General features: G+C 33.4%; 4 protein-coding genes across 6 annotated transcripts; 1 reads left to right on the forward strand and 3 right to left on the reverse strand.

The window, feature by feature from the left end:
- Nucleotides 1-814: 814 nt before the first annotated feature.
- Nucleotides 815-3,630, reverse strand: LOC105649257 (2-oxoglutarate (2OG) and Fe(II)-dependent oxygenase superfamily protein). Of its 3 annotated transcripts, none has more exons than XR_016318797.1 (5): nucleotides 3,478-3,630; nucleotides 2,706-3,203; nucleotides 2,304-2,625; nucleotides 1,334-1,614; nucleotides 1,119-1,214 (listed from the first exon to the last, which is right to left on the reverse strand). XR_016318797.1 is itself a non-coding variant. In XM_012235849.4 (4 exons), exons 2-4 carry the CDS (start codon nucleotides 3,185-3,187, stop codon nucleotides 966-968), a joined length of 1,053 nt encoding a protein of 350 aa, XP_012091239.1. In that variant the 5' UTR covers nucleotides 3,188-3,203; nucleotides 3,478-3,630; the 3' UTR covers nucleotides 815-965. The 3 variants fall into 3 exon arrangements, 1 of the variants encoding a protein (XP_012091239.1); XR_002286190.3 differs by having other exon boundaries at nucleotides 1,310-1,614; XM_012235849.4 differs by lacking the exon at nucleotides 1,334-1,614 and having other exon boundaries at nucleotides 815-1,214.
- Nucleotides 3,631-10,194: 6,564 nt separating this feature from the next.
- On the forward strand, nucleotides 10,195-13,892 carry LOC105649258 (oxygen-dependent coproporphyrinogen-III oxidase, chloroplastic). Its single transcript, XM_012235850.4, has 8 exons — nucleotides 10,195-10,959; nucleotides 11,046-11,121; nucleotides 11,521-11,615; nucleotides 11,968-12,051; nucleotides 12,957-13,044; nucleotides 13,163-13,287; nucleotides 13,385-13,483; nucleotides 13,578-13,892. Exons 1-8 carry the CDS (start codon nucleotides 10,411-10,413, stop codon nucleotides 13,644-13,646), a joined length of 1,185 nt encoding a protein of 394 aa, XP_012091240.1. The 5' UTR covers nucleotides 10,195-10,410; the 3' UTR covers nucleotides 13,647-13,892.
- A 498-nt stretch (nucleotides 13,893-14,390) lies between these two features.
- LOC105649259 (AAA-type ATPase family protein) lies at nucleotides 14,391-16,345 on the reverse strand. Its single transcript, XM_012235851.4, has one exon. It carries the CDS (start codon nucleotides 16,282-16,284, stop codon nucleotides 14,683-14,685), a length of 1,602 nt encoding a protein of 533 aa, XP_012091241.1. The 5' UTR covers nucleotides 16,285-16,345; the 3' UTR covers nucleotides 14,391-14,682.
- Nucleotides 16,346-17,854: 1,509 nt separating this feature from the next.
- LOC105649261 (Leucine-rich repeat (LRR) family protein) lies at nucleotides 17,855-19,537 on the reverse strand. Its single transcript, XM_012235852.3, has one exon. The coding sequence runs from the start codon at nucleotides 19,392-19,394 to the stop codon at nucleotides 18,135-18,137; it is 1,260 nt and encodes a 419-aa protein (XP_012091242.1). The 5' UTR covers nucleotides 19,395-19,537; the 3' UTR covers nucleotides 17,855-18,134.
- Between the last annotated feature and the right edge of the window lie 3,372 nt (nucleotides 19,538-22,909).

Genomic DNA, 22,909 nt, shown 5'->3' on the forward strand with positions numbered 1-22,909 from the left:
AAAAACTATGAGGTTTTTTTAAATCATAAAACTATGAGGTTTTTAAATTATAGTTTGACTACAATTTAGAGACCAATTTCTCAGTCAATTGACATAAAGGAACTATAATTTCTATTTTCATATACTAATTTGACCAATTTATTTTTTTCCTATATTAAAATAGATTTTGATTTATTTTTTATAATATATCAATGTAACACAAGTATGCAGAATCAATTTTTCTTTTATACCAATTTTAATTTCGCAACATCCTTCTTTTCATTCTCACTTATCAAATACTTTTATATCTATTAAACACTTGAATTTTGTAAAACCATTTTATTTAAACACATTAATTTATAAAATTAGATTAAATATGTGATAACTGTTATTCTAAAAGTTATGATACCCACATATCAAATCAATATTTTGCATATAAAAGCTAAAAATTCTAAAATGTATTGTTAATATAAAAAGTGTATATCATTATTAAAATTTATAATTTTAAAGATACAATAAATCTCCCTTAAAATTAAAATGCCACAAGATTAAAGTAACATAATTTTGTAAATTAAAATACCACAAGGTTAAAGTAATATAATTCACTGGATAATTTATGGAAAAGGAGTACACCAGCGTTTTGCTGCTTCATGCGAGTAAATTTTAGGCGAACAACACTTGACTATAATTACTAAATAGGGTGGTCCCTGACTACTTCATTCTGTAAGTGAATACATGCTGGCATTAGGAAATCGATTTAGATATCTTTTCTGTTCACCATTTCTGTAGCACAACACAATGCTAAATGTTACCCCTGAGGCATTAGAAATCCCACTATCCAATCCAATCACTTTTAGAATTGATCTTATGCAATCATTCGGATTGACAAAAAATAATTAAAAGTATATTGATACAAACTGAATTTACAAAAGAAAAATAACGGGAGCCACTAATGCGTCCTCTTAAACATAAGGCATTGTAGACGGTCAATGATTAATCAGAAGTGCATCAATGTTTCGTTTTCCTTGTGGCCCTTTTCTGTACCATGATGACACATAATCTGCATAATTAACCTCATGGTATCTAGGAGGGCATGATTTGCTGATAAGCTCAGAAATAGGGGATATTTTCACAGTCTTGGCTGGATCATGAAATGTTGCGACTGAAAGTCGAGCCCTGCTGGCATTAGTTATGGCCCGATGTTGAGCACTCTTATACTTCCCATTGGTTATTATCTGCAAGAAAAATGATCCCATTAGCAAGACACAACAACAAAGTCACCGTCTATTTGTTTCAATGTAATACGATTCCTCATAGAAAATGATTAAACCGTGATGAAAATTCACAAGATTGCCTAGCTATCAGCATAGAGAACATCACGCATAATTTGGAATTGACTTCTGCTTGAAGTGCAGGCCAGGACGTTGTAAAGCAGTTCGAGGCTTCATGCTTCAATAAAAAACTGTGTAATATGCGGGGCGCAATATAAATAGAAGTTGAAATGAAAAAACATAGCATCATAACAAGACCAGAGAGATTTCTCCTCTCTCAAATACATTCCTCTTGCATTCCCGTGTGGCCTCTATCAACATTTAACATCTTCACCTCAAAATAGGCACAATTAAACCTTCTGCTCTGCATCAAATATCATATGCATTATTTATCTCCATTGTAATCTTGTGCAAATGGTTTCTAATGGTCAATAATGGGCACAGCTAACCAAAGATACAACCCAACCAACATCATCCAAGAAAGATTGCATGCAAGAATTTATCTGGGATATTATCTCTTTCAAACTCATAAAGTTCAGCCACAATGACACTTTAGAGTGTAAGCAGTGCACCAAATATCATGCCCCAAAAAGAATAAAATAATCATTACCTATCTTCAAAGACACTACGAAAAATAGATTATTTTACAGATTTCACGTGGGATTTTCATAAATCCCCCATAATCTATCTTAACCACCAAAGTAATCCAACCTCAGAGCTCCAACCCCTTTTAGAGTTAACAATCCATACTCAAATTGTCAATCTGTAGGATAGAACTCCACAACTAATCAAACAAAAGAGGCACGATAGAGCAAAGAGATACAAAACTTGGCAGATTACAGAGAATACTCTTATGAGAGTAAACTTCCCACCTCTTAAGCGATAATTCCCCCTCGCGATCTACAAATTTCTATTCAAACAAAGGAACTCTTCAAATTGAATTCAACATCTAAAAGCTAACCAATTAGGAAGCGGCAGATAAGCAGATGAAAGTACAAGAAAAGAATAATACCCAAAACACTCAGATGATGATGAGGGTTGGAAAAGGAGTACCTCAGTTTGATCAGACAGGATGACAACAATGGCATCAGATAAAGGGTGCACAGTCACCCACTGAGAATCTTTGAAAACCTGAAGACCCTCAACGTTGTCTTGAATCAATAGAGTAATAACACCCATATCAGAATGGGACTGGAGACCAAGTGTAAGCTCAGGCCGAGGGCATGGAGGGTAATAGCTGATGGTAATATTCTGATAGAAATCCCCTATTGCATCCTCAATGCAACATGATGGCAACCCTAGACTCTCTGAGATCAGACCCAGAAGCTTTTGAGCTAGCACCTTCATCTCATCACTATACTTCCCTACGATTTCTCTGCCATTGACCAAATAGTCAAAGAATTTGAACTCAAAGTCCAACTAAAGTTGAATAGTCCAAAAAAAATGGAAAATCACCTGTAATTGGGAGGGTAGTGAGGCCAGCGAGAAGGATTACGGCGAGAAAGGGGCAGAGTGTGGTGATCAAAGTAGTCCCTCCAGTCCAAGACGCTGTCTTTATCAACCAGCATCTTGCTCCCATATCCTTCGGAGGCTGCGGAAGAGGGATCGCATGCGTACTTTAGCTTATCTTGAAATGGATAATCACTGAAGAAGCACAAGCTCAAACTTCTCATCTGGTCCAATAATTGAGTGGGTACTCCGTGGTTGATCACGTGGAATGCACCCCATTCCCTGCAAGCCTCTCCAATTGCCTTCCTAATTGATTTTCTGTGCTCTCCATCCAACCCAAACAGGTCTATCGCCGGAATATTCTCATTACTATCGCCAACAATGACGGGTCGATTTTCAGGGGGTTGAATATATTGGCAAGGGATCTCTGCTATGTCCGCTTCTGCTAAGATCTGGACTCTCATTGCAGGGCTCCTTCCCGCCTCCATTCCTCTCCTTGTGAATCTAATTCAATAGAAGAACAACACAACACAGAGAAATTGAATAATTTTAATTTTAATTCAACGAATGAACCCATCAAAATCAATTAATGCTAATAACAGAATCGATTCTCTTCTCATAAAACCATAACTTCCACGAATAAATCCGATCATAATTAGCAAAAGGAGCTTTTAATTTTAAGTATTTTTTTTTTTCTTCGGAATTCTACAATGATTAGGACTGCGTATCAATTTCCTCATACAAGAAATTATACGAATTGTTACAGTTGAAGCCTTACCAAACTAGAGAATTGCTTTGCAAGAGTGACTTGTGACTATCCTTTGAGACAGAACTGATGGAGATCGAAGTACCTGCGACTACACTTTTTCGTATGCGAAAAATATAAATTATCCAAAATTATATTCAAATTAATATATAAGGACATTTATTTATAAAAAAATTATTCATATTCTTGAGTTAAAAAATAACTGGATTTCTCCTAATAAGTAAATTTTATCATAAAAATTTTCATTGTTCAATTCTATTGAATTTATTTGAAAATTCCGTTTATTTTAATACACTTTTTTTCCTAAATTTAGTCCGAATATTTTTTATATAGTTTAAGAATAATTAGTTAAATTAATTTAACTATAATTTTTTTTCTTACTTTTCTATAGATATCATTAAAGATGTCAAAAATTATATATTAATCATCTTTTGAGACTCTTAAAATAAAATGAATGGTTAAATATATCAAAATTATAGAATTAATTATCTTAAAATTTGTTTTCCCCTATTTAGCAATATTAGTTATTCACAGATTATTATAAAAGGGTATTGTGAAAAAAAGGTTAAAAAATTCCTAAAAATACAAATAGAACTATTAGTTTTAGGCATCTGAATAGGAAATTAGGACTATAATTTTAGGGAGAGAGAAGTAGAATTTGATTCAGTTATGTTGAATTTTAGAAAATAAAATTCATAAAATTAAAATATTCATTTTTTTATTCTAAATATAAAAATTTAGATATCCAATCTACAAAGTTGTATAAAATTCATTTATCCTATAATTAGATAATTTAGATTAACTAGAATTTTCTTATTTTAATTTTTCCATGGACACTCTCAAAGGTGTTAAAAATTGTATGAACTGCAATATTAATTATTCACACAGATTACGATTAAGGGACACCGTAGAAAAGTGCAAATAAAATATTTCTAAAAAAAAGAAATTTTACTCTTATTTTTATGCACCTTAAGACAAATAATTTCAAATTCATACTATTGAAATTTTTATTTTTTTAATTCCAAACATAAGCCTTCACGAAGTCTATGTATTTGGTGAATGGTTTAACTAAATGTTTATCTATTAAAAATTATCACTTCTTTAATTTATCACACACCCCTATCCATGGTGTCATACCATGATAACCTTATAAATAAAGTAAGGTTATTGAAAACGAAAATAGCATATTAAATGGTATTTGGACTAAGACTATGAGAGGAGAGACCCGGCATAATGCTCTCCACCGCCCCGGGGTCGGCATTCGGGACCGAACCCTAGTGAACTAGGATGCAAACATCATATTCTATTAAGAGGGGCTGATGTCTCCATAGAGAAGGAGCTCTCTCGACGCTATAGGGCCAAAGGCTGCGCATCTGTCTTGAAGTGGGGTTTCGGTACAGGCAATCTATGCTGTCCAGGATGCCTTAAGGCCTCAAGCCCACACACGATTGTGCAGGATCCTTAGATATGCATTGCAAAATAAGTTCTATAGTTGGATTATAAGCTAAGTCTAAGTGCCACACGGGTGTGTTATAGAAATTATAATGCCATTGACTTATTTTAAATAATTAAAAAATTGAAGTAGTAATATTTAGGTTTCAGTTAAAGGTTAAAGTTTACAATTCAAACAATTAAAATATTTTATGAAAAAATTTTACGATCCAAATAATTCAATATGGATAATCTATAAAAAAATATTGTTTTTAATTTAATTAGTAAAATATAATTTAATTATCTAGGTTTCAGATAAAATTTAAAATTCAAACAATTTAAACACTGTATCTTATCATAAATGAGTATATAGATAAAATTTTTTACGATTCAAATAAATTAATATAGATAATATATAGATAAATATTATTTTAATTTAATTAGTTAACAATAAAATATAATATAATTATTATTAATATTATTTCTATGAAACATAAAAAATAAAAAAAAATTATATTCATATCTATCAATTCCAAATAAGAAATATTTTAGTTTAATTTCAATATATATAATTTAAATAGATTAAAGAATAAAAATTTTTATAGCAAAGAAAATTATAATTATATATTATTTAAAAAATTGAAAAAGAAATTTAAGAATTTTGAAGATATAATTTTAGACGGTAAATAAAATTTCAAAAGAGGATTTTTAGAAACTCTTGTGCTTATTAATATTTAAAAAAAAAATTGGGTCTTATTCTTTTTTGTTTTAAAATATAATTTATGAATTTATAAATATATTATATAAAACTCAATATCTAAATAAAAAATTTAATTAATTATTTTATAAATTCTAAATAATAAACAATTTAAATATATGATTTTTTTAATAACAACGAAATTAATTAAAAAAATTGCAAATAATTACCTTTTATAAAATGCCCAACTAAGAGTTTTTGGATCAAATTATTTGGTTTCTTATAAGATGAAGTAATTTATTGTCTTATACGTTATTAATTATGTCAAAACTATAATTAAGTAGTTTTAGAAATTCCTTAGAAGTGAGAAATGATAATAATATTAATTTTGTATATACTATAAAATATTGATTAATTTTAATATCCAATATATGATAATAACATTGATAACCCAAAAAAAACTCCCTCCAAAGCAAATTGAAAATAAAAAAAAAGCAATTATCCAAAGCGAAAGAGAAGACGAAAAAATGAGAAATTAAATCATGAGAAAATAAGAGTTCAAAAAATAATGAGAAAAGAAGATCAAAGATTAAAAGGAAACCTATAAACAAAATTTAGTTTCTTATTTAGAATTCAAAGAATGGAAAGAAAGAAAGTGAAAGAAAACTTAATCCGAGAGTGATTTAAGATTTAGGTTGATGGAGAGCTCTTTATGTTCATCTCTTTTCTACCACCTGTAAAAAAAAACACATAAAAATTATCAGATGAGAACATTAGTAGGAAAGAGTAGGAGGGGTAGAGATACAAATGAAAATTAGGATACAATAGAAGGAAAATATATAGCTAAATAAGATTAAATTTAAAAAATGTTGGTTATTATCACAAATTGAATATTAATTTTTAAATTTAAAAAATATTTTAATGGCCTTTCAAACTGTAGAAAGATTTAAAAAACGTTGATTATTATCATAAAAAAAATTAATTTCTAAATTAAAAATATTTTAATGACCAAATTTTTAGAAATAAAGAAAAATCATAGTAAAAAAAGAAAAAAGTTAAAACTTTATTAAAAAAATGGAAAATAGAAAGATGAAAGAATAAAGTAACACATGAGCACTTTTGAAATATTTTTTGCTTCAAAATTATATATATATATATATATATATATATATATATATATATATATATATATATATATATAAATTCAATCACAATAGCTCTTGGTCCTGGTGTTCTATCCTATTAAAAATTAAATATGACTTTTTTCAGTTATATATAATTAAACTTAAGGAAGTAAAATTTTATTGCCAAATTGAGGTAACCCCCTCTCTCTCCCTATCACTGTTATCTTCCATTCTCTCTACTGAAACACAAAATTAAGCATGTAGACACGAAGATGGGCTGTCTCTTGTGATAGTCCCTCCTCGTATTTCTAGTTTTGAGGTAGATTTTTATTTTTTTTTGTTAAATAAATTACATATCTATGTCTATTATGGCATTGATTCATGTTATTTATATTTCTGCTATTATTTGTGTTTTATCTCCATCTTGTGTAGAGTTTATGATCTCTCTATTTTAAGTGGAGTTTTGTTTTGTTGTTTGCATTTGTTTGGTTTATTTGGATAGATTGCAATTTGTGGAGAACTTTTCAATTATACGATGATTTTCGTCTTTTGGAGTTTTGTAATGCGGTATATTCCTCTATTGGATTGAGTGGTTCAAATCCTTTCGTCATAAGCAACTATGTAACATTCCCGAGTTGAGTCATTTCATAGAGTCGAGTTGAGTCGAGTTGAACCAAACCCGGTTGGGGTAGAATGAGATTAGAAGTGGACTTATTTGAATGAGAGGAAAGATCAAAGCATATAAAGGAGAGGATTCAATTGCATTAAAAGATCAAGCTTGGGTATTAAGTTGTAACCTTGCATAATTGAGGTGCCATGTAGGAAGTTTTACATCTATTTTGATAGCCTACCCGTAAAAATCATTTTCACTTTCCCATTTTTCATGTTTATCTCCATCTTCTTCATCTCCTTCCCTTCCCTTCCTTTCATTTTCATGGTAGTTGTGGTAATTAAGCATTAAGGCAACCTCAATTTGCGACAAGTAAGTAGTATATCTTGAAGCTTTGTGTTATTCAACTTCTTTGAGTTATATTGTGGGTAATGTATAAGAATTGTTATGGATAGGTGAAGGAAGTTCCAAGAGTGTAGAGAAGAGAAGCTAGAAGAGCTCAAGCTTTTGGAGTGGAGGTTTGATATCTCTTGTTATTTCCCATGTTCTTTGCATGAAACATTGTGTGGAGTGTTGCTCATGAGATCATATGTTGCTTATTGTGGAGTGAGAGGATTGAAAATGATGTGAAAACAGGGGATGGAATGAGTTTATGAACCAGAGTTTGCTGGAAATTTTACCAGCAACTTCATCTTGATTTTGACCCCATTTATTGATGGAATTAGGAAGTGTCATAGAAGAGTTTTTTGTGCCCCTATGTGTTAGCTTTACGTGGGCTTTTGAATATGTGACATCCCAGGTTTGGGGCACTACACCTTAGGCGAATCCCACATCGGCTACGCACAGGGTGTTCAGACAGTACATAAGAGGGGTGATGCCTTGAATGGTTGGACGCGTTTTGGTGGTGAAATGGCTGGAGAGTTGGAAGAACTCCAGGGTTAAGCGTGCTCGCTTAATGGAAATCCTAGGATGGGTGACCTCCTGGGAAGTTTCTCATTTCCCCAAGAACAAAACCGATGGTGGGGCAAACCTCAGCGAGGACGCTGAGTCCCTAAAGGGGGGGTGTATGTGACATCCCAGGTTTGGGGCACTACACCTTAGGCGAATCCCACATCGGCTACGCACAGGGTGTTCAGACAGTACATAAGAGGGGTGATGCCTTGAATGGTTGGACGCGTTTTGGTGGTGAAATGGCTGGAGAGTTGGAAGAACTCCAGGGTTAAGCGTGCTCGCTTAATGGAAATCCTAGGATGGGTGACCTCCTGGGAAGTTTCCCATTTCCCCCAAGAACAAAACCGTGAGGGTGACCTCGTACGGAAGGGCCCAAAGCAGACAATATTCAGCCATGTCAAGGACCTGACAAACTAATTCATGAATAATTACGCCATGTATAGAAGATTCAGGGAGTTCATCTAATCAACTGCTTTTGAAGATTTATTTGTTTTCTTCAAGTTTACCTTCTATTTTTTATTAAAATTTCTTATTAAATCAGCAAATAATAATTCTATAGTTTTTATTCTATGTCAGTCTTCAGAAGAGGGGTTATATCCTCCCACTAATATTTGTAATGATTTGAAATTTTTTAATAAAATCCTAATATTATCTTCAATAAAAAAAAAAAAGAAACTATAGCTTCTTAAAAATGCGTTTTTTTTATTAAAAGTTATCTCTCTTTAATTTGTAGCCTTTTTATAAGTTTTAAATACAATGGCTCTTGGTATTAGCTCTATTAATTTTTTATGAGTTTTATTACTGTCATAAATTAATGTCTCGCTCGTTAGAATTGTCTCTCTTTAATTTATAGTTTTTAAAACAATGACTTTTGCCTTTTTAGTATTTTTCTTTTCACTCAAAATTAAATATGTCTTTTATTATTATACTTAAAAATAAAAAGTGCGCCTTGTTATTAACTACTTTCCTTCTAAATGATAATTTGTTAATAAATTGACCTAAAATAATATTCCATAAAATAAAAAATCAGAATAAATAAATATAAATATGATAAAAAAATTTATTACCAAAACATATATAAGATGTGAATTGCAGTAAATAAGTAATATTTTATACACCTCTTATCTAATTTTGCTCTTCTAACTTATTTGCTTATATTTTTTACAGAACTTTATTTATGTAGAATTGCCTAAAATCAGAAACAATGTTTAAATATTTAAATTACAAACTCTAACTAAAACTATGCTTTATAATTGTTGACATTATAATTTTTATATAACAGGAAAATTTAATAAAGCAATTGCAGAGAAATTAATTTTATAATAAAAATACAGATGTAACTGTGCAAGTGCGGCCTTCATCTAATTATTAATAAATTTTCAAATTTTTTATGTATGCGTTTATATGCTTCAAGTTATTACTTAAAGGGATATAGATTTTTATTTATACACTAATATGTTTTCTCTATTTCAATGACCACATATAAATAATGTATTAACATGCTTTTTCCTTTTAAATTTATTATATGAACAGCTCAATTAGAATAAAAATTTTTAATTTCACTTGATATATTCGAATCATATTACCCATATATTATATATACTTTAAATTTTTAGTAATTTATTCGTTACACATATTTTAAGTCTAAAAAATAAATATACTATATACCGGGCGCACAGCGCAAAAACTGTCAAGTAAAATTATTAGTCGAAGACAAATGCAAAAATTACGGGGCACGAAGTATAATTTTTTTTTTTTTTTTTTTTTTTTTGTTCTTTTTAATGCAAAGGACGGTATTAGACCCAACATTAGGAAGTAGAAATTAAGGGTTAACGATTTGTGCAGTTGTATTTGACCGAAGGAGGGGAATGGTGTCCCATGGGATTCTTACGGCGATATACAGACTCAGTGGGCGCGGCAGATAGTACAGTAAGTAATAGACTAATACTAGTAGTTGTTAGCAGGAGAAGCAAGCGGTCAAAAACCGGGGGATAAAGGGGATCCTTATCTGCTTCCAACACGAACAAGAGCTTTTCATTGTTCCTTCTCTATATGAGCGAGGGGGACTCCCACCTGGGACATAGTCGAAGAAATACAAACATTTGACATTGAGAAATTGATTGCGAAACCAAATGCCTCACGCAGCCTTGTCATCTTCTTTAACCTTTCCCTTCTTCCCACTTTCCTCACCTTCTTCTACTTCTACATCTACTTGTTTTCTGGGCAAACTCTCTGGCAATTTTAATCCCAAACAACTCCCATTTCCTTTTTCTTCTTGCCTTAAATTCCACAATCAATCCTCTCTCATGATACGATCTGCCGTTTCTATCGAGAAGGAAACTCCCGAAACCGAGCGCCCGGATACATTTCTCCGTGAAACTGAAGGAGGAGATGTGCGAGCCCGCTTCGAGAAGATGATAAGAGAAGCCCAGGACAGCGTGTGTCATGCCATAGAGGCTGTCGATAAAGGTGGAAAGTTCAAGGAGGATGTCTGGTCCAGACCGGGAGGTGGCGGAGGCATCAGCAGGGTCTTACAAGACGGCGCTGTTTGGGAGAAGGCTGGAGTCAATGTGTCTGTCGTCTACGGAGTGATGCCCCCCGAAGCTTACCGGGCTGCTAAGGCTGCTTCTGCTGATCAAAAGCCTGGACCTATTCCATTTTTCGCTGCTGGGATCAGCTCTGTAACTTCTTCATTTCGATTACCATTCTATCATTTATTCTTATTATTATTTCACACTGTCACCAATTAACTTCTATTCTTTTGCAGGTATTGCATCCAAAGAACCCTTTCGCCCCAACGTTGCATTTTAATTATCGTTATTTCGAAACCGATGCTCCCAAAGGTAAGTATGCGCGTGTTGCAACAATAAACTCTTAAACGAACCATACGTTATCTTCACAGACTGATTGTGTCTTCTATATATACAACTGCATTTCTAATTGTATAATGCTTGGATTTGCCAGAATCAAAATCCGGAAACCAGAGCACTTGACTTACAATTTCCATTGTTACACTTTAAACTTATAGTATATCTTTCTTTTACATCTTTTTCTTTTTGACGATTGCCAAACCCTATAAGCAAAAATAGTGTATGCCCATTATGTTTCCACCTGAGATCTTTTCATGCGTGATATTAATTGATGATTTCAAAATGCCTTGACAAAACCATCATCAGCATGATCGACTGGCTATGGAAATGACGTACTGAAGTTGCCTGATGTCTTTTTGTCATGATACGCAGATTCTCCTGGAGCACCTAGGCAATGGTGGTTTGGTGGTGGGACTGATTTGACTCCTGCTTACATCTTTGATGAGGATGTCAAGCATTTCCATTCTGTAAATTCTCAAATTGATATGCTGGTTCTGTTTTTTCATTTTTAAAAAGCTCTAGTGAAATGTAGTCTTTCATTTATGATTTATATTTGGAGTTTAATTGTTTCGTTTTTCATATTTTGTGGTTCTTTTCTCGAGAGCAAAATGGTAAAAGATAGAAAATGCCATTTTTCTTTAAAAGGATATTTCCTCAAATTTAATTTTCCATCCACTTGGAAGTAATAGTTGCCCATTTTACATCCGCAACTCCAGTTTTTGTTAGTAGGGCAGCTTTTACTGAAGGGTCTGTAGTTGTGGAGATATTTCTTCTATTTTTTTATTTTCATTTGACAAATGTTTATATTGTATGTTGTAGATTCAAAAAAAAGCATGTGACAAATTTGATCCTGCTTTTTATCCCCGGTTCAAAAAGTGGTGTGATGACTACTTCTATATTAAGGTAGGCCATTAGGCATTTTGTTTCACATGTTTATCATACTTGTTTATAGTACTCTGGATTCTAAATTTATCTTATCAATGCCCCTATTACATCAGTTGTTCCTTCCTACAACTGTTACCACAAGTCCACAACACGTACATTCCCAGATAAAACAATGGGGGAAGGAAAATGGAAAACCTATAATTATCTTGCCTTTTATGTCTGAAGATGCTGTGATGTTTCTTGCTTTCTATTGTAATCTACACATGTCTGAAATATATAGAATGAAAAATATTGTAATAAACCAGTCCGCTTGGCTGAATCTTTTTTCCTTTTCTTTTTTGGGAAAATAGTGTTGAAATTATGTGAGGTCCATGAATGCTTTTATATAACCAATAACAGACTGGTTTCAAAATGCACTTGTATAGGTGAGAAATGTGACGGGGAAATAGGCTGCCCCTTTTCAGTGTTAAAATGCAAGTTGATCTTGTACCTTTAAAACTAGGCAGGAATGATGATCTGGAACTACTTGGTTTACCTTGTTAGTGAAGTATACCCTATGGTAATGTTCTTCATGTGTGTTGTAGACTGTAGGATGCCTCTCTAAGGCAAATAGAGCATCTTTAAGTTAAGTGGAGAAGACTAGCAACGGGAGAGGAACACCCTAGAGGACATGGGAAAAGTGATTAAGAAAGATTAGATAGGTCTTACTGAAGAATTAATGCAAAACCAAGTGGAATGTAAAAAATAGATACATTTAGCCAACTCTAACTAGCTTATGACTAAGGCTTATTGTTGTTGTTCACAGTTGTTTTTTAGGTTCTTGTTTCCTCCAAAATCGTTCTAGATAACATGTTGCTTAAGTATTTTTCCAGATTTTGCTTAAGTTATTGGCCTATATGTTTATTAACAATACCATTATGCAGCATCGAGGCGAGAGGCGAGGACTTGGGGGAATATTTTTTGATGATCTAAATGACTATGATCAAGAGATGCTTCTTTCCTTTGCCACTGGTAATTAGTTTAGGTTATTGAGACTTATGCATCTAGGTTGTTTTTACCAGCAGATATGTTCTTTCATTTCCAGGGGTTAAAATTTGCATTCATGTGCAAACTTTTTGTTAAATTGCAGAGTGTGCAAATTCTGTGGTACCTGCATACATTCCTATTATAGAGAGAAGAAAAGATATGCCATTTACTGAACGCCATAAAGCATGGCAACAGCTACGAAGGGGTCGCTATGTGGAATTTAACTTGGTATAACTGGCTCAGAAAAATCCAAACTGAATTTTTGTAACATGAAAATTTGTTGAAGAGCAGGCCTTGATTGCCATTTCTCTTGATTTTTGTAAAGGTTTATGATCGCGGTACTACATTTGGGCTGAAGACAGGTGGTCGAATTGAAAGTATTCTTGTTTCTCTACCACTAACGGCTCGGTGGGAATATGACCATGTAAGTGTGCAAGACTATCTGCATATGTTGTGTCAGACTAAGAGGTGAAAATTATGAGCTGACAGCGATAGGTTGTTTCATTGTGGTCATACAGAAACCTGAAGAGGGGAGTGAAGAGTGGAAGCTATTAGATGCTTGCATCAACCCAAAAGAATGGATCTAATTTACCTAAAGATAAGCATAATCTTAGCCCTTTTTTCTTTTTCTGTTTTTCCCTTCCTTTCTCGTATGTTCTGTGTCTTGTTTAGCTAGTGTTTTTTGTAGCTGCAATAATAAGTTTAGCGTCTTAGCTAGCTGAGATCTACTGTAATCTACTAATTATGAAAGGCAATAGAAGATTTGGTTGTGAAACAGTCTGTATATTTTATTGCCATCTTTTTATGATTATGAAAAAACATTCTGGCAAAAAGATGAACTTCCGCATGCTTTGCTGCATGTTGGAGTTGGAAAGGTCATTCTCGCTAATTATTATAAATTAGATCTCTCTCTCTCTCTCTCTCTCTTATAAAATGCTCTGTCGACCAAACTTGGGAAGCAGGATCAATAACCATTGTAGCTCGTTAGCTACTTAATGGAGGCCTCTTTCAGAGGCATGCTGACAGGCACATCTCTCTCTCTCTCTCTCTCTCTCTCTCTCTCTCTTATAGAATGCTCTGTCAACCAAACTTGGATAGGATCAATAACAATTATAGCTCGTCGGCTACTTAATGGAGGCCTCTTTCAGAGGCATGCTGGCAGGCACAGATTTCCACTGCAATTGGTTTTGATATATAACAGGTAGGCATGCTGATAGGCTCAGATTTCCACTACAATTGGATTTGATATATAAAAGGTAGCGCCATAATGTTTAGAGCCTCTGTACCATACATTAAAGAATACACGACAACATTTAGCTAATGAAAACAACTGAGCAAAATTTTGACAGCTTAAATTTAGGAAATCACTAAGGACTTGAAGATATAGTTCACTGGAACTTTGCCAATATAAACAACTAATGGTCTAGTACATTAATGTCGTATTCCTTACTGTGCTTAGCATGTTTCTCTATATGTTTCAATCCAGTTATAAAACAGTAAAACAGGATGATGTTAGAACAAATAACGGGCTTTTGCAGCAGAAATCATCAGGACTGCTAACCAGCATTAGCTATCACAGTCAAAAAGTTTTGTAGTGATCAAATTCAAGTCGTTTCCTGCTTATCACTCATTATCGGGAGGCCAATCAAGGAACTTGTAGCCCTCAAGTGAAGAGGGTAAATAGGTCTGCTTTGAAGATGGATTGTGGGGAGTGTAGATATAGTCCTTCCCGTAACCAAGCTCTTTCATTAGCTTAGTTGGAGCATTTCTCAAATGGAGAGGCACTCCCTCATTTTGTCCAACCGATTCCTTAACAATCTTCTGTGCAGCCTCTATTGCTTGATACACAGAAATGGATTTAGGAGCCAAAGCCATGTAAGCCACACACTGGGCGAGAATCACATTGCACTCGGGCATGCCCAAGAAATGGCAAGCTTGGTAGCAAGCAACAGCCTGGTTAAGTGCCAAAGGGTCGGCCAACCCAACATCCTCACTCGCAAACCTTATCAAACGCCTAGCAATATAAAGTGGTTGTTCACCGCCTTCTAACATTCGCGCTAACCAATAAATGGAAGCATTTGCATCACTTCCTCTCATAGATTTGTGAAGCGCGCTGATCAGATTATAGTGTTCTTCCCCTGCTTTGTCATATGCAAGATGCTTGCATTGAAGTGCCTCCTTAGCATCACCCAAAGTAACACTAACCACTGATGAGATTGAGGATAAATTATTTATTCGGGAAGATGCAGTGGTAGCAGAAATCTCCAAGGCATTCAAGGCAACACGGGCATCTCCATCACAATTTTCAGATAAAAATTTAACAGCATCTTCATCCACTTCAACTTTCGCACCTATGCTTTTAAGCAGTCCCCTATCAGAATGATTGATTGCCCGGTTGAGAATGGTTTGCACATGGTGAGGCTTTAAAGGATAGAGGGTAAGAAGTCTACAGCGTGAGAGCAGTGGCGTGATCAAATGGAAGGAGGGGTTTTCCGTGGTGGCACCTATAAACACAATGCTACCATCTTCGATGACAGGCAAGAAAGAATCCTGTTGAGACTTGTTGAACCGATGAACCTCATCCACAAACAAGACAGTTCTTTTCCCACTCTTCACTTTCATCTTCCCAGCATTTTCAACTGCATCCCTCACATCCTTAACCCCACAATTCACTGCTGACAGAGAAACAAATCTATACTGGGGAGTGGAATTCACAATTGCTCTAGCAATGGAGGTCTTACCTGTCCCAGGTGGACCCCAAAGGATAATTGACGGAAGGCGGTTGCAGTCGATGGCGGAGCGGAGGATAGAGTTTTGGGCTAGAAGATGATCCTGGCCGACGACGTCTTCCACGTTGCAAGGGCGCATGCGTTCTGATAAGGGTTCGTGGCTGACGGCAGTATCTAGCAGTAATTTGGGCCGCTTAGAGTTTGAAGGTAGAGGAGTCATTTCGTCATGTCCTTCTCGTCGTCCTTCGAGGTATCCAGCAGTGGGTTGTGGGGAACTTGAGGAGTTGGGTTTCGAATTTGATTGCAAGAGGAAGAAGCGGTCCAGCTTTGGCTGGAGCGGAGAAGGGTTTGGCGGCGGTTTAGAATTAGCGTCAGAAGGCTTACGTGAAAGTATCCATTCGGTGGCTTTGAGGGTGGATTTGCCGCCGGTGGCCGCCAGAGCTTCGGTAGCCAACTCGGTTGGAAAACCCATGCTTAGCAGCTGCTCCATCTCCATCTTTTTTCTGGTGCCTTTCTTCTATGCACACCGTCGCTAATTCGAAGCATGGAATGCTGGTCTTCGGAAATTTACCATATATATATATATATATATATATATATATATATATATTTGGTTCCCTCCTACTTTTCACTAATAACCTAATTAAACATTATCTTAAATATGAATTAAATTCTTATTAAAAGATAATCATAATTAATTATAATTGAAATGAATAATCTTAATCAATTTAAATATCCGGTTTTTCTTTTATTTTATTATAAAAAATTATTCCATTACTGTCATAATTTTTTATCTTGGTTGGACTTGCACACAACACATATATTAATAAAATTTAATTGATATAATTAAATTTTTATTTTTATTTTATTTTTTCTAGCATGTCTTTGTAGTAATTTCATTAAAAATTATATGATCCGTATTAAATGCTTATTAACTGATAGAAATCAGTCGAATTATAATTGTCCAATGTGTAAGTAGAAGATAAAGGTTTAAAATCAATTAAAGCTTCCCATTCTCAAAATAATAAGCCTTAACAATTCAATGCCATCATTACTATATCCATATCCTTACCATTATCTACGATACCACCATTAATGTCGATAGATTTCAAAAAATCAACAGAATAAGGATTGAAGGCTTTTGATGGCCAGGATGAAGTATCGTTCGAGTTCCCTCGAGTCGTGACTCTTTGCAAACTGTTTGTGGTCATTGTTTTAGCACAGTTGCTAGTTGATTGAAAGTAAAAGTATTGATAAGGTGTACGTTGGGTGTTTGATGTCGAGATATCCTAAAGCCAACAAGCTAACTATTCTTCTTTGCCCAACTTGTTTGTCACTAACTTGCAGTAAATGTGAGCCAATTAAGCTCAATAGGGTGCTCATTGATGAAAATGGGACGAATTTGTGTCAATTGTAGGTGTGGGTACACTGCAATTTTTGTTGCATATATACTGTTTGTTAAAATGCCTGAATGAAACATTGAATGGATTTGGACATTGGAAGAGGAGAACGAGATATGGAGAGGGTGTGATGCCAGAGTTCTGAGAATCGTATTTTCCATTTTATTTTCATTTGCCTTTTAGGTGTGATAATAAAAGCAAGTTCTACATGAGTAGTGCTTGCATGGCTAAATGCAAGTTCCATTCTGGCTTGCAAAATAATTTGGCATTGCGAAACAACCTTGGTCAATTGCGTACAATATTTTAAATAATTTAGAAACTTGATTGTAAACTTTTTTTCATTCAAACAAAAAAAATGAAAAATTTAGCCATCCATATCGTTAAATATAGGATATGATATAAAGTTAAAATTTAAATATGACTTGAACTAATGCTCATCGATTTTACACTTGGCTCTTTAATTTCATATGCAAGATTAAATGATATCTTTAATTTCATATGGCATTTCACTGCTACGATGGAATGTTGTTTGGTGGGATGTGCAGTAGTCTAATGCCCAATTAACGGTTTTTTTAATTATGTGCTAAAAATAAAATTCTTCCACATAATTCTGAGTTCATAGCGAACTGTTCTATAGGCAACAACGAAACCATAGCCATTTCGAAGTTTAAAAAAGAAAACTAGAAAACTTGGATTCTTTTTTATTTTACATCGGAATGTATCCTTGGATTTACTCGCTATATATATATTATACCACAGCCCTTTGCTTTATACATCTCGCTGATCCCTTGTATAAACTATAATATATATCAAGAAATAAAATAATCCTTGGAGATAGAACAGTTAATGAATTTGTCCGTCTCGATCGCAAAGCAGTTAAAATGCAGCGTGACCCATATTTATAGCATTCACCCGATATGTGATGTAGACTATAACTATTAAACCATTAATGCCTGGAGTTCCCAACTCCATGGTTGAATGCAACACACTGTGATTCTGGTCTAGAGAACTGCCCACCGGCACTGATGGGGCAAGTGGTCGTCAGCCCCACTGGCGGAACCATACAATTGTAAGACAAGCATAACGACGCCGTATCAGGCAACGCCCTCCCAGGTTCCAAAGGAAACCCCGTTATATAATTGTGTTGCAAGTACAAGGTTTTGGTGATGCCTCGGTACACGCTGTCAACGTACTCCTTTGGAACCGTCCCCATCCAATGGTTGTTATTCAAGAATAAACTCTCCACCCCAGCCAATACTGGCGTCAGCTCTCCGCTCAGCAAGTTGTGGCTCAAGTCCACGATGGATCCCTCACCGTAGGATGCAGAAGACGGGTCCACAAACCCCAGGCCCCCAGATAAATTGTTCCGTTGCAAGAGCAAACAAGTGAGGGAAGGCCTGAAGAGAGAGGCAGGGATGGGCCCATTGAACTGGTTCATGCTTAGGTCCAGGTACACTAAATCTGAGAGCGACTCTAGGCCGTTGAGTGGACCCCACATCTCGTTTCTCGACACCGACAGGTAACGAAGCGTTGACGGCATCTCTAACGGCAAAATGCCTCTTAGCATGTTGCTTTTCAGATCCAAATGCAGCAGTGGAGCGGATATCCTCTTGGGTAACTCTCCGGACAAGGAATTTGAAGCAAAGATGACGACTTTCAATTGGCTCAACGCTGTGAAAAGACCCACAGGTATGGAGCCGGTGAGTCGGTTGTTACTCAAATCGAGCGTGTGCAAATTGTGGAGCGATGCTAGTGAGGTGGGAATAGAACCGGTTAAGCGATTGTTGGTTAAGGAGATGACACGCAGGTTGGTAAGTCGATCGAGTTGGGTAGGGATGGGGCCAGTAACAAGGCCCGGATAGAGGATTAGTTGGGTTAAGTAGGTGAGGTTGGAGAGGGAAGGGGAGAGTGAGCCAGCAAGCCCCGGAGAATCAGAGAGTCCGGTGCCGAGAGTGAGAGCAGTGACTCGATTGAGAGAGCAAGTAATGCCGGAGAAGGTGGAGCAAGGATCTGGGGATATGAAGTCCCAGGTGGAAAAGAAGTTGGAGCCTGGAATGTCTGTGAGGCTGTTCTTTATGGCTGCCAAAGCTGCAAGATCAATGCTGTTCAGTTTTTGCTCATACGATGAACATGGAATGGCAATATGCAGTAGAACCAGCAGCCAGAGAGTGTGCTCTCTATTCTTGGCCATGAGAGAAGGATACATGTGTTTGTTTTACAACTAAGTGAAAGAAAAGGCAAGAGTGTGCATGCTATATATATAGGAGAAGTCCAGCACTCAGTTATAGAGCTAGCTTAGATTCAGTTAGGGAGCGACAATGACCAAGAGTAAGAGAGTGGCTTGTTGTGTTGGTGGCATTATTATGTCTCATATATGTGTTCCAAGTTTTTATTTATGGTGCTCATCCAAACGGAAATTTCTGTGGATTCTTTTATCTAATTGCAGATTGCCACGTAGCATATTGCTTTTATTTTGTCTCTTTTATGTCGAAGGATAATCGAAAATTAAGAGTTTTATTAAAAAAAAAAATTCAAAGGATATCCCTTTTACTTGTAAAGCGAATCATCTTAACTAGGCCAAGGTCGCAATATTACATAGTTTATATTTCATAAGTTAATTTATTGTTATTATATTTTTTTAAAGCATATTATTATTTTATTTTATAAATTGTGTTTAGTATATTATTAAATATTTATTTTTCCGCATATGCAGTTCATTAGATTGTCGTGTTATAGAAATTGTAATGTAATTAATTTATTTTAAATAATTAAAAAATTCAAGTAATCATATTTAGGTGTTATATTTATGATAAAATTTTACGATTTAAATAATTCAATATGGATAATCTATAAAAAATATTATTTTTAATTTTATTAGCAAAATAAAATTTAATTACTTAGGTTTCAAATAAAATTTATAATTCAAACAATTTAAACATTATATCTTATTATAAATAAATATTATTTTAAATTTAATTATTAATATAATTTAATTATCTAGATTTAAAGTTTATAATAATTCAAACAATTTAAACATTGTATCTTATCATAAATAAGTATATAGATAAAGTTTACTATTCAAATAAATTAATATGGATAATATATAGATAAATATTATTTTAATTTAATTACTTAACAATAAAATATAATATAATTATTATTAAATATTATTTCTATAAACATAAAAAATAAAAAATTGTTTATATTCATATCTATCAATTCCAAAATAAGATGTATTTTAGTTTAATTGTAATATATAATATAAATAGATTAAAAAATAGAAAGTTTTATACCAAAGAAAATTATAATTCTATATTATTTAAAAAATTGAAAAAGAAATTTAAAAATTTTGAAGACATAATTTAGACGGTAAATAAAATTTTTAAAGAAGATTTCTAGAGACTCTTCTGCTTATTAATTTTTTTTTAAATAATTGGGTCTTATTCTTATTACTTTTTTTTTTCAAACTATAATTTATGAATTTATAAATATATTATATAAAATTCAAATTTAAATTCATAATATCTAAATAAAAAATTTAATCAATTTTTTTATAAATTCTAAATAATCAATAATTTAAATATATGATTTTTTAATAACAATAAAATTAATTTAAAAAGTTACTAATAATTACCTTTCATAAAATGCCCAGCTAAGAGTTTTTGGATCAAATTATTTGGTTTCTTATAAGATGAAACAATTTATTGTCTTAGACGTTATTAATTATGTCAAAATTATAATTAAGTAGTTTTAGGAATCCCTTAGAAATGAGAAATAATAATAATATTAAATTTGTATAAACTATAAAATATTAATTAATTTTACTATCCAATAAATGATAATAATATTAATAACCCAAAAAAACACTCCCTCCAAAACAAATTGAAAAAAAAAAAAAGCAATGATCCAAAGCGAAACAGAAGAGGAAAAAAATGAGAAATTAAATCATGAGAAAATAAGAGTTCAAAAAAATAATGAGAAAAGAAGATCAAAGATTAAAAGGGAATCCGTAAGCAAAATTTAGTTTTCTTATTTAGAATTCAAAAAGGAAAGAAAGAAAGTCAAAAAAAAAACCTAATCTGAGAGTGATTTAAGATTTAAATTTATGGAGAGCTATTTATATTCATCTCTTCTTTACCGCCTGTAATAAAAAAGCAAATAAAAATTATCAAATAAGAACAATAGTAGGAGAGAGAAGGATGCATAGAGATACAAATGAAAACTAAGATTGAATGGAAGCAAAATATATAGCCAAATAAGATCAAGTTTCAAAATGTTGGCTATTATAACAAATTAAATATTAATTTTTAAATTTAAAAAATATTTTAATGGTCATTAAATTGTAGAAAGATTTCATAGATGTCGATTATTATCATAAAAAATTAATTTCTAAATTTAAAAATGTTTTAATGACCAATCAAATTTTTAGAAACAAAGAAAAATCATAGTAAAAAAAGAAAAAAGTCCAAAATTTTATTAAAAAAAAAGGGAAAATAAAAACTGAAAGAAGAGAGTGACGAGTCAGCATTTTTGAAATATTATATTTTGGTTCAGGGTTATATATATATATATATATAACTAAAAGAAAAACTGAGTCAATAGTCAAAAATCTAATTGACGTAGTGCAATTAATTGTTTGTAATATGCAGAATTCCATTAGACCCAAAACATCACCAATACCCTGTACGCATGCGCGAGAAAGAAAGAGAGCGGCACATGGATCGGACCAGAAATTAAGGTAATAATACTAGTGTATGCACAGCACTTAGCACATGAATGCTGCAACTAACTACTATACATTACAACCAATTTACATGTAATGTAGCACAAGAAGACAGAACGGAATTTGTTTATGTATTATATTAATTCTAACCAAGGCAAAATATAGTGCCTAATTAAGCACAGTGAGATGTAGAAATTTTTGTGTTAGAAAGATTCCATTCCTCCATTATTATTATCATCGGAATGGCAAAAAGATCTAAACGAGTGCGGCCTGTTGTTCATCAATGCCTTCAATATTATGTAAGTGGACCACTGCTGCCCACCCTCCACGCGGACGCAGCCATAACTAGTTTAGCGGTGAAGCAATTGCAAATGCACGCGCAGAGAGAAGAGATTTATTTATAGAGTAGTTTGTTTGCTGTAGTGGAAACCATAGATTCTCTCGATTTAAAAGAATACTCTGACTACTATATATCTTTCATGGAGTTTTCTATTTCAGGTGCCAACTTCTGATTAATTTATTCGCTTTAATAGCTTTGTACGCCTAAAAAAACCCAGGTTCCAGCTTTGAATTATTTGCATGCTTGAATTGGCATTCCTCCAAGGCTATCTTTCTATTCAGAATGTATCCCCTTTGATTGCTGCATGCATGAATTGGCAAAAACCATTGGCTGGCCTGGCAGGTTAAAGTTTAACATTGATGCTAGTATTTTCAGTTCAGTTCTCAAAGGAAGGGTGCTTTAGTTGTGTATACTATTGAGGAACGAGGTAGGGGCTTTGACAAAATACAAAAATAAAATAGTAACTTTCTCCCAAGTTGAGATATGGACTCCATGAACTTTTTTTTTTTTTTTTAAATGAATTTTAACTGAAATTAGATTTTATGATGTACAAGTTGCCAAGATATTTAGATTATGAATTTATGATTTAACTATAACAAATAGAAAGACAGGATATTTTTGTGTATTGGGCTGTGAAAAATATAAGGTGACAAACTAC

The sequence above is a fragment of the Jatropha curcas genome, chromosome 11 (genome assembly GCF_041381405.1).
Source record: "Jatropha curcas cultivar XTBG-Jc1 chromosome 11, XTBG_Jcur_1.0, whole genome shotgun sequence".
NCBI lineage: Eukaryota > Viridiplantae > Streptophyta > Magnoliopsida > Malpighiales > Euphorbiaceae > Jatropha > Jatropha curcas.

Excerpts from the sequence above, each read along its gene's own strand:
- LOC105649258 (XM_012235850.4), top strand. The coding sequence starts at position 10,411 with ATGCCTCACGCAGCCTTGTCATCTTCTTTAACCTTTCCCTTCTTCCCA. Across the intron at positions 11,122-11,520 it reads CGAAACCGATGCTCCCAAAG|ATTCTCCTGGAGCACCTAGG; the intron begins GTAAGTATGCGC and ends CATGATACGCAG. Across the intron at positions 11,616-11,967 it reads ATGTCAAGCATTTCCATTCT|ATTCAAAAAAAAGCATGTGA; the intron begins GTAAATTCTCAA and ends TGTATGTTGTAG.
- LOC105649259 (XM_012235851.4), bottom strand. The coding sequence starts at position 16,284 with ATGGAGATGGAGCAGCTGCTAAGCATGGGTTTTCCAACCGAGTTGGCT.
- LOC105649257 (XM_012235849.4), bottom strand. The coding sequence starts at position 3,187 with ATGGAGGCGGGAAGGAGCCCTGCAATGAGAGTCCAGATCTTAGCAGAA. Across the intron at positions 2,626-2,705 it reads CACTACCCTCCCAATTACAG|AGAAATCGTAGGGAAGTATA; the intron begins GTGATTTTCCAT and ends GGTCAATGGCAG. Across the intron at positions 1,215-2,303 it reads TCCTGTCTGATCAAACTGAG|ATAATAACCAATGGGAAGTA; the intron begins GTACTCCTTTTC and ends TTTTTCTTGCAG.
- LOC105649261 (XM_012235852.3), bottom strand. The coding sequence starts at position 19,394 with ATGTATCCTTCTCTCATGGCCAAGAATAGAGAGCACACTCTCTGGCTG.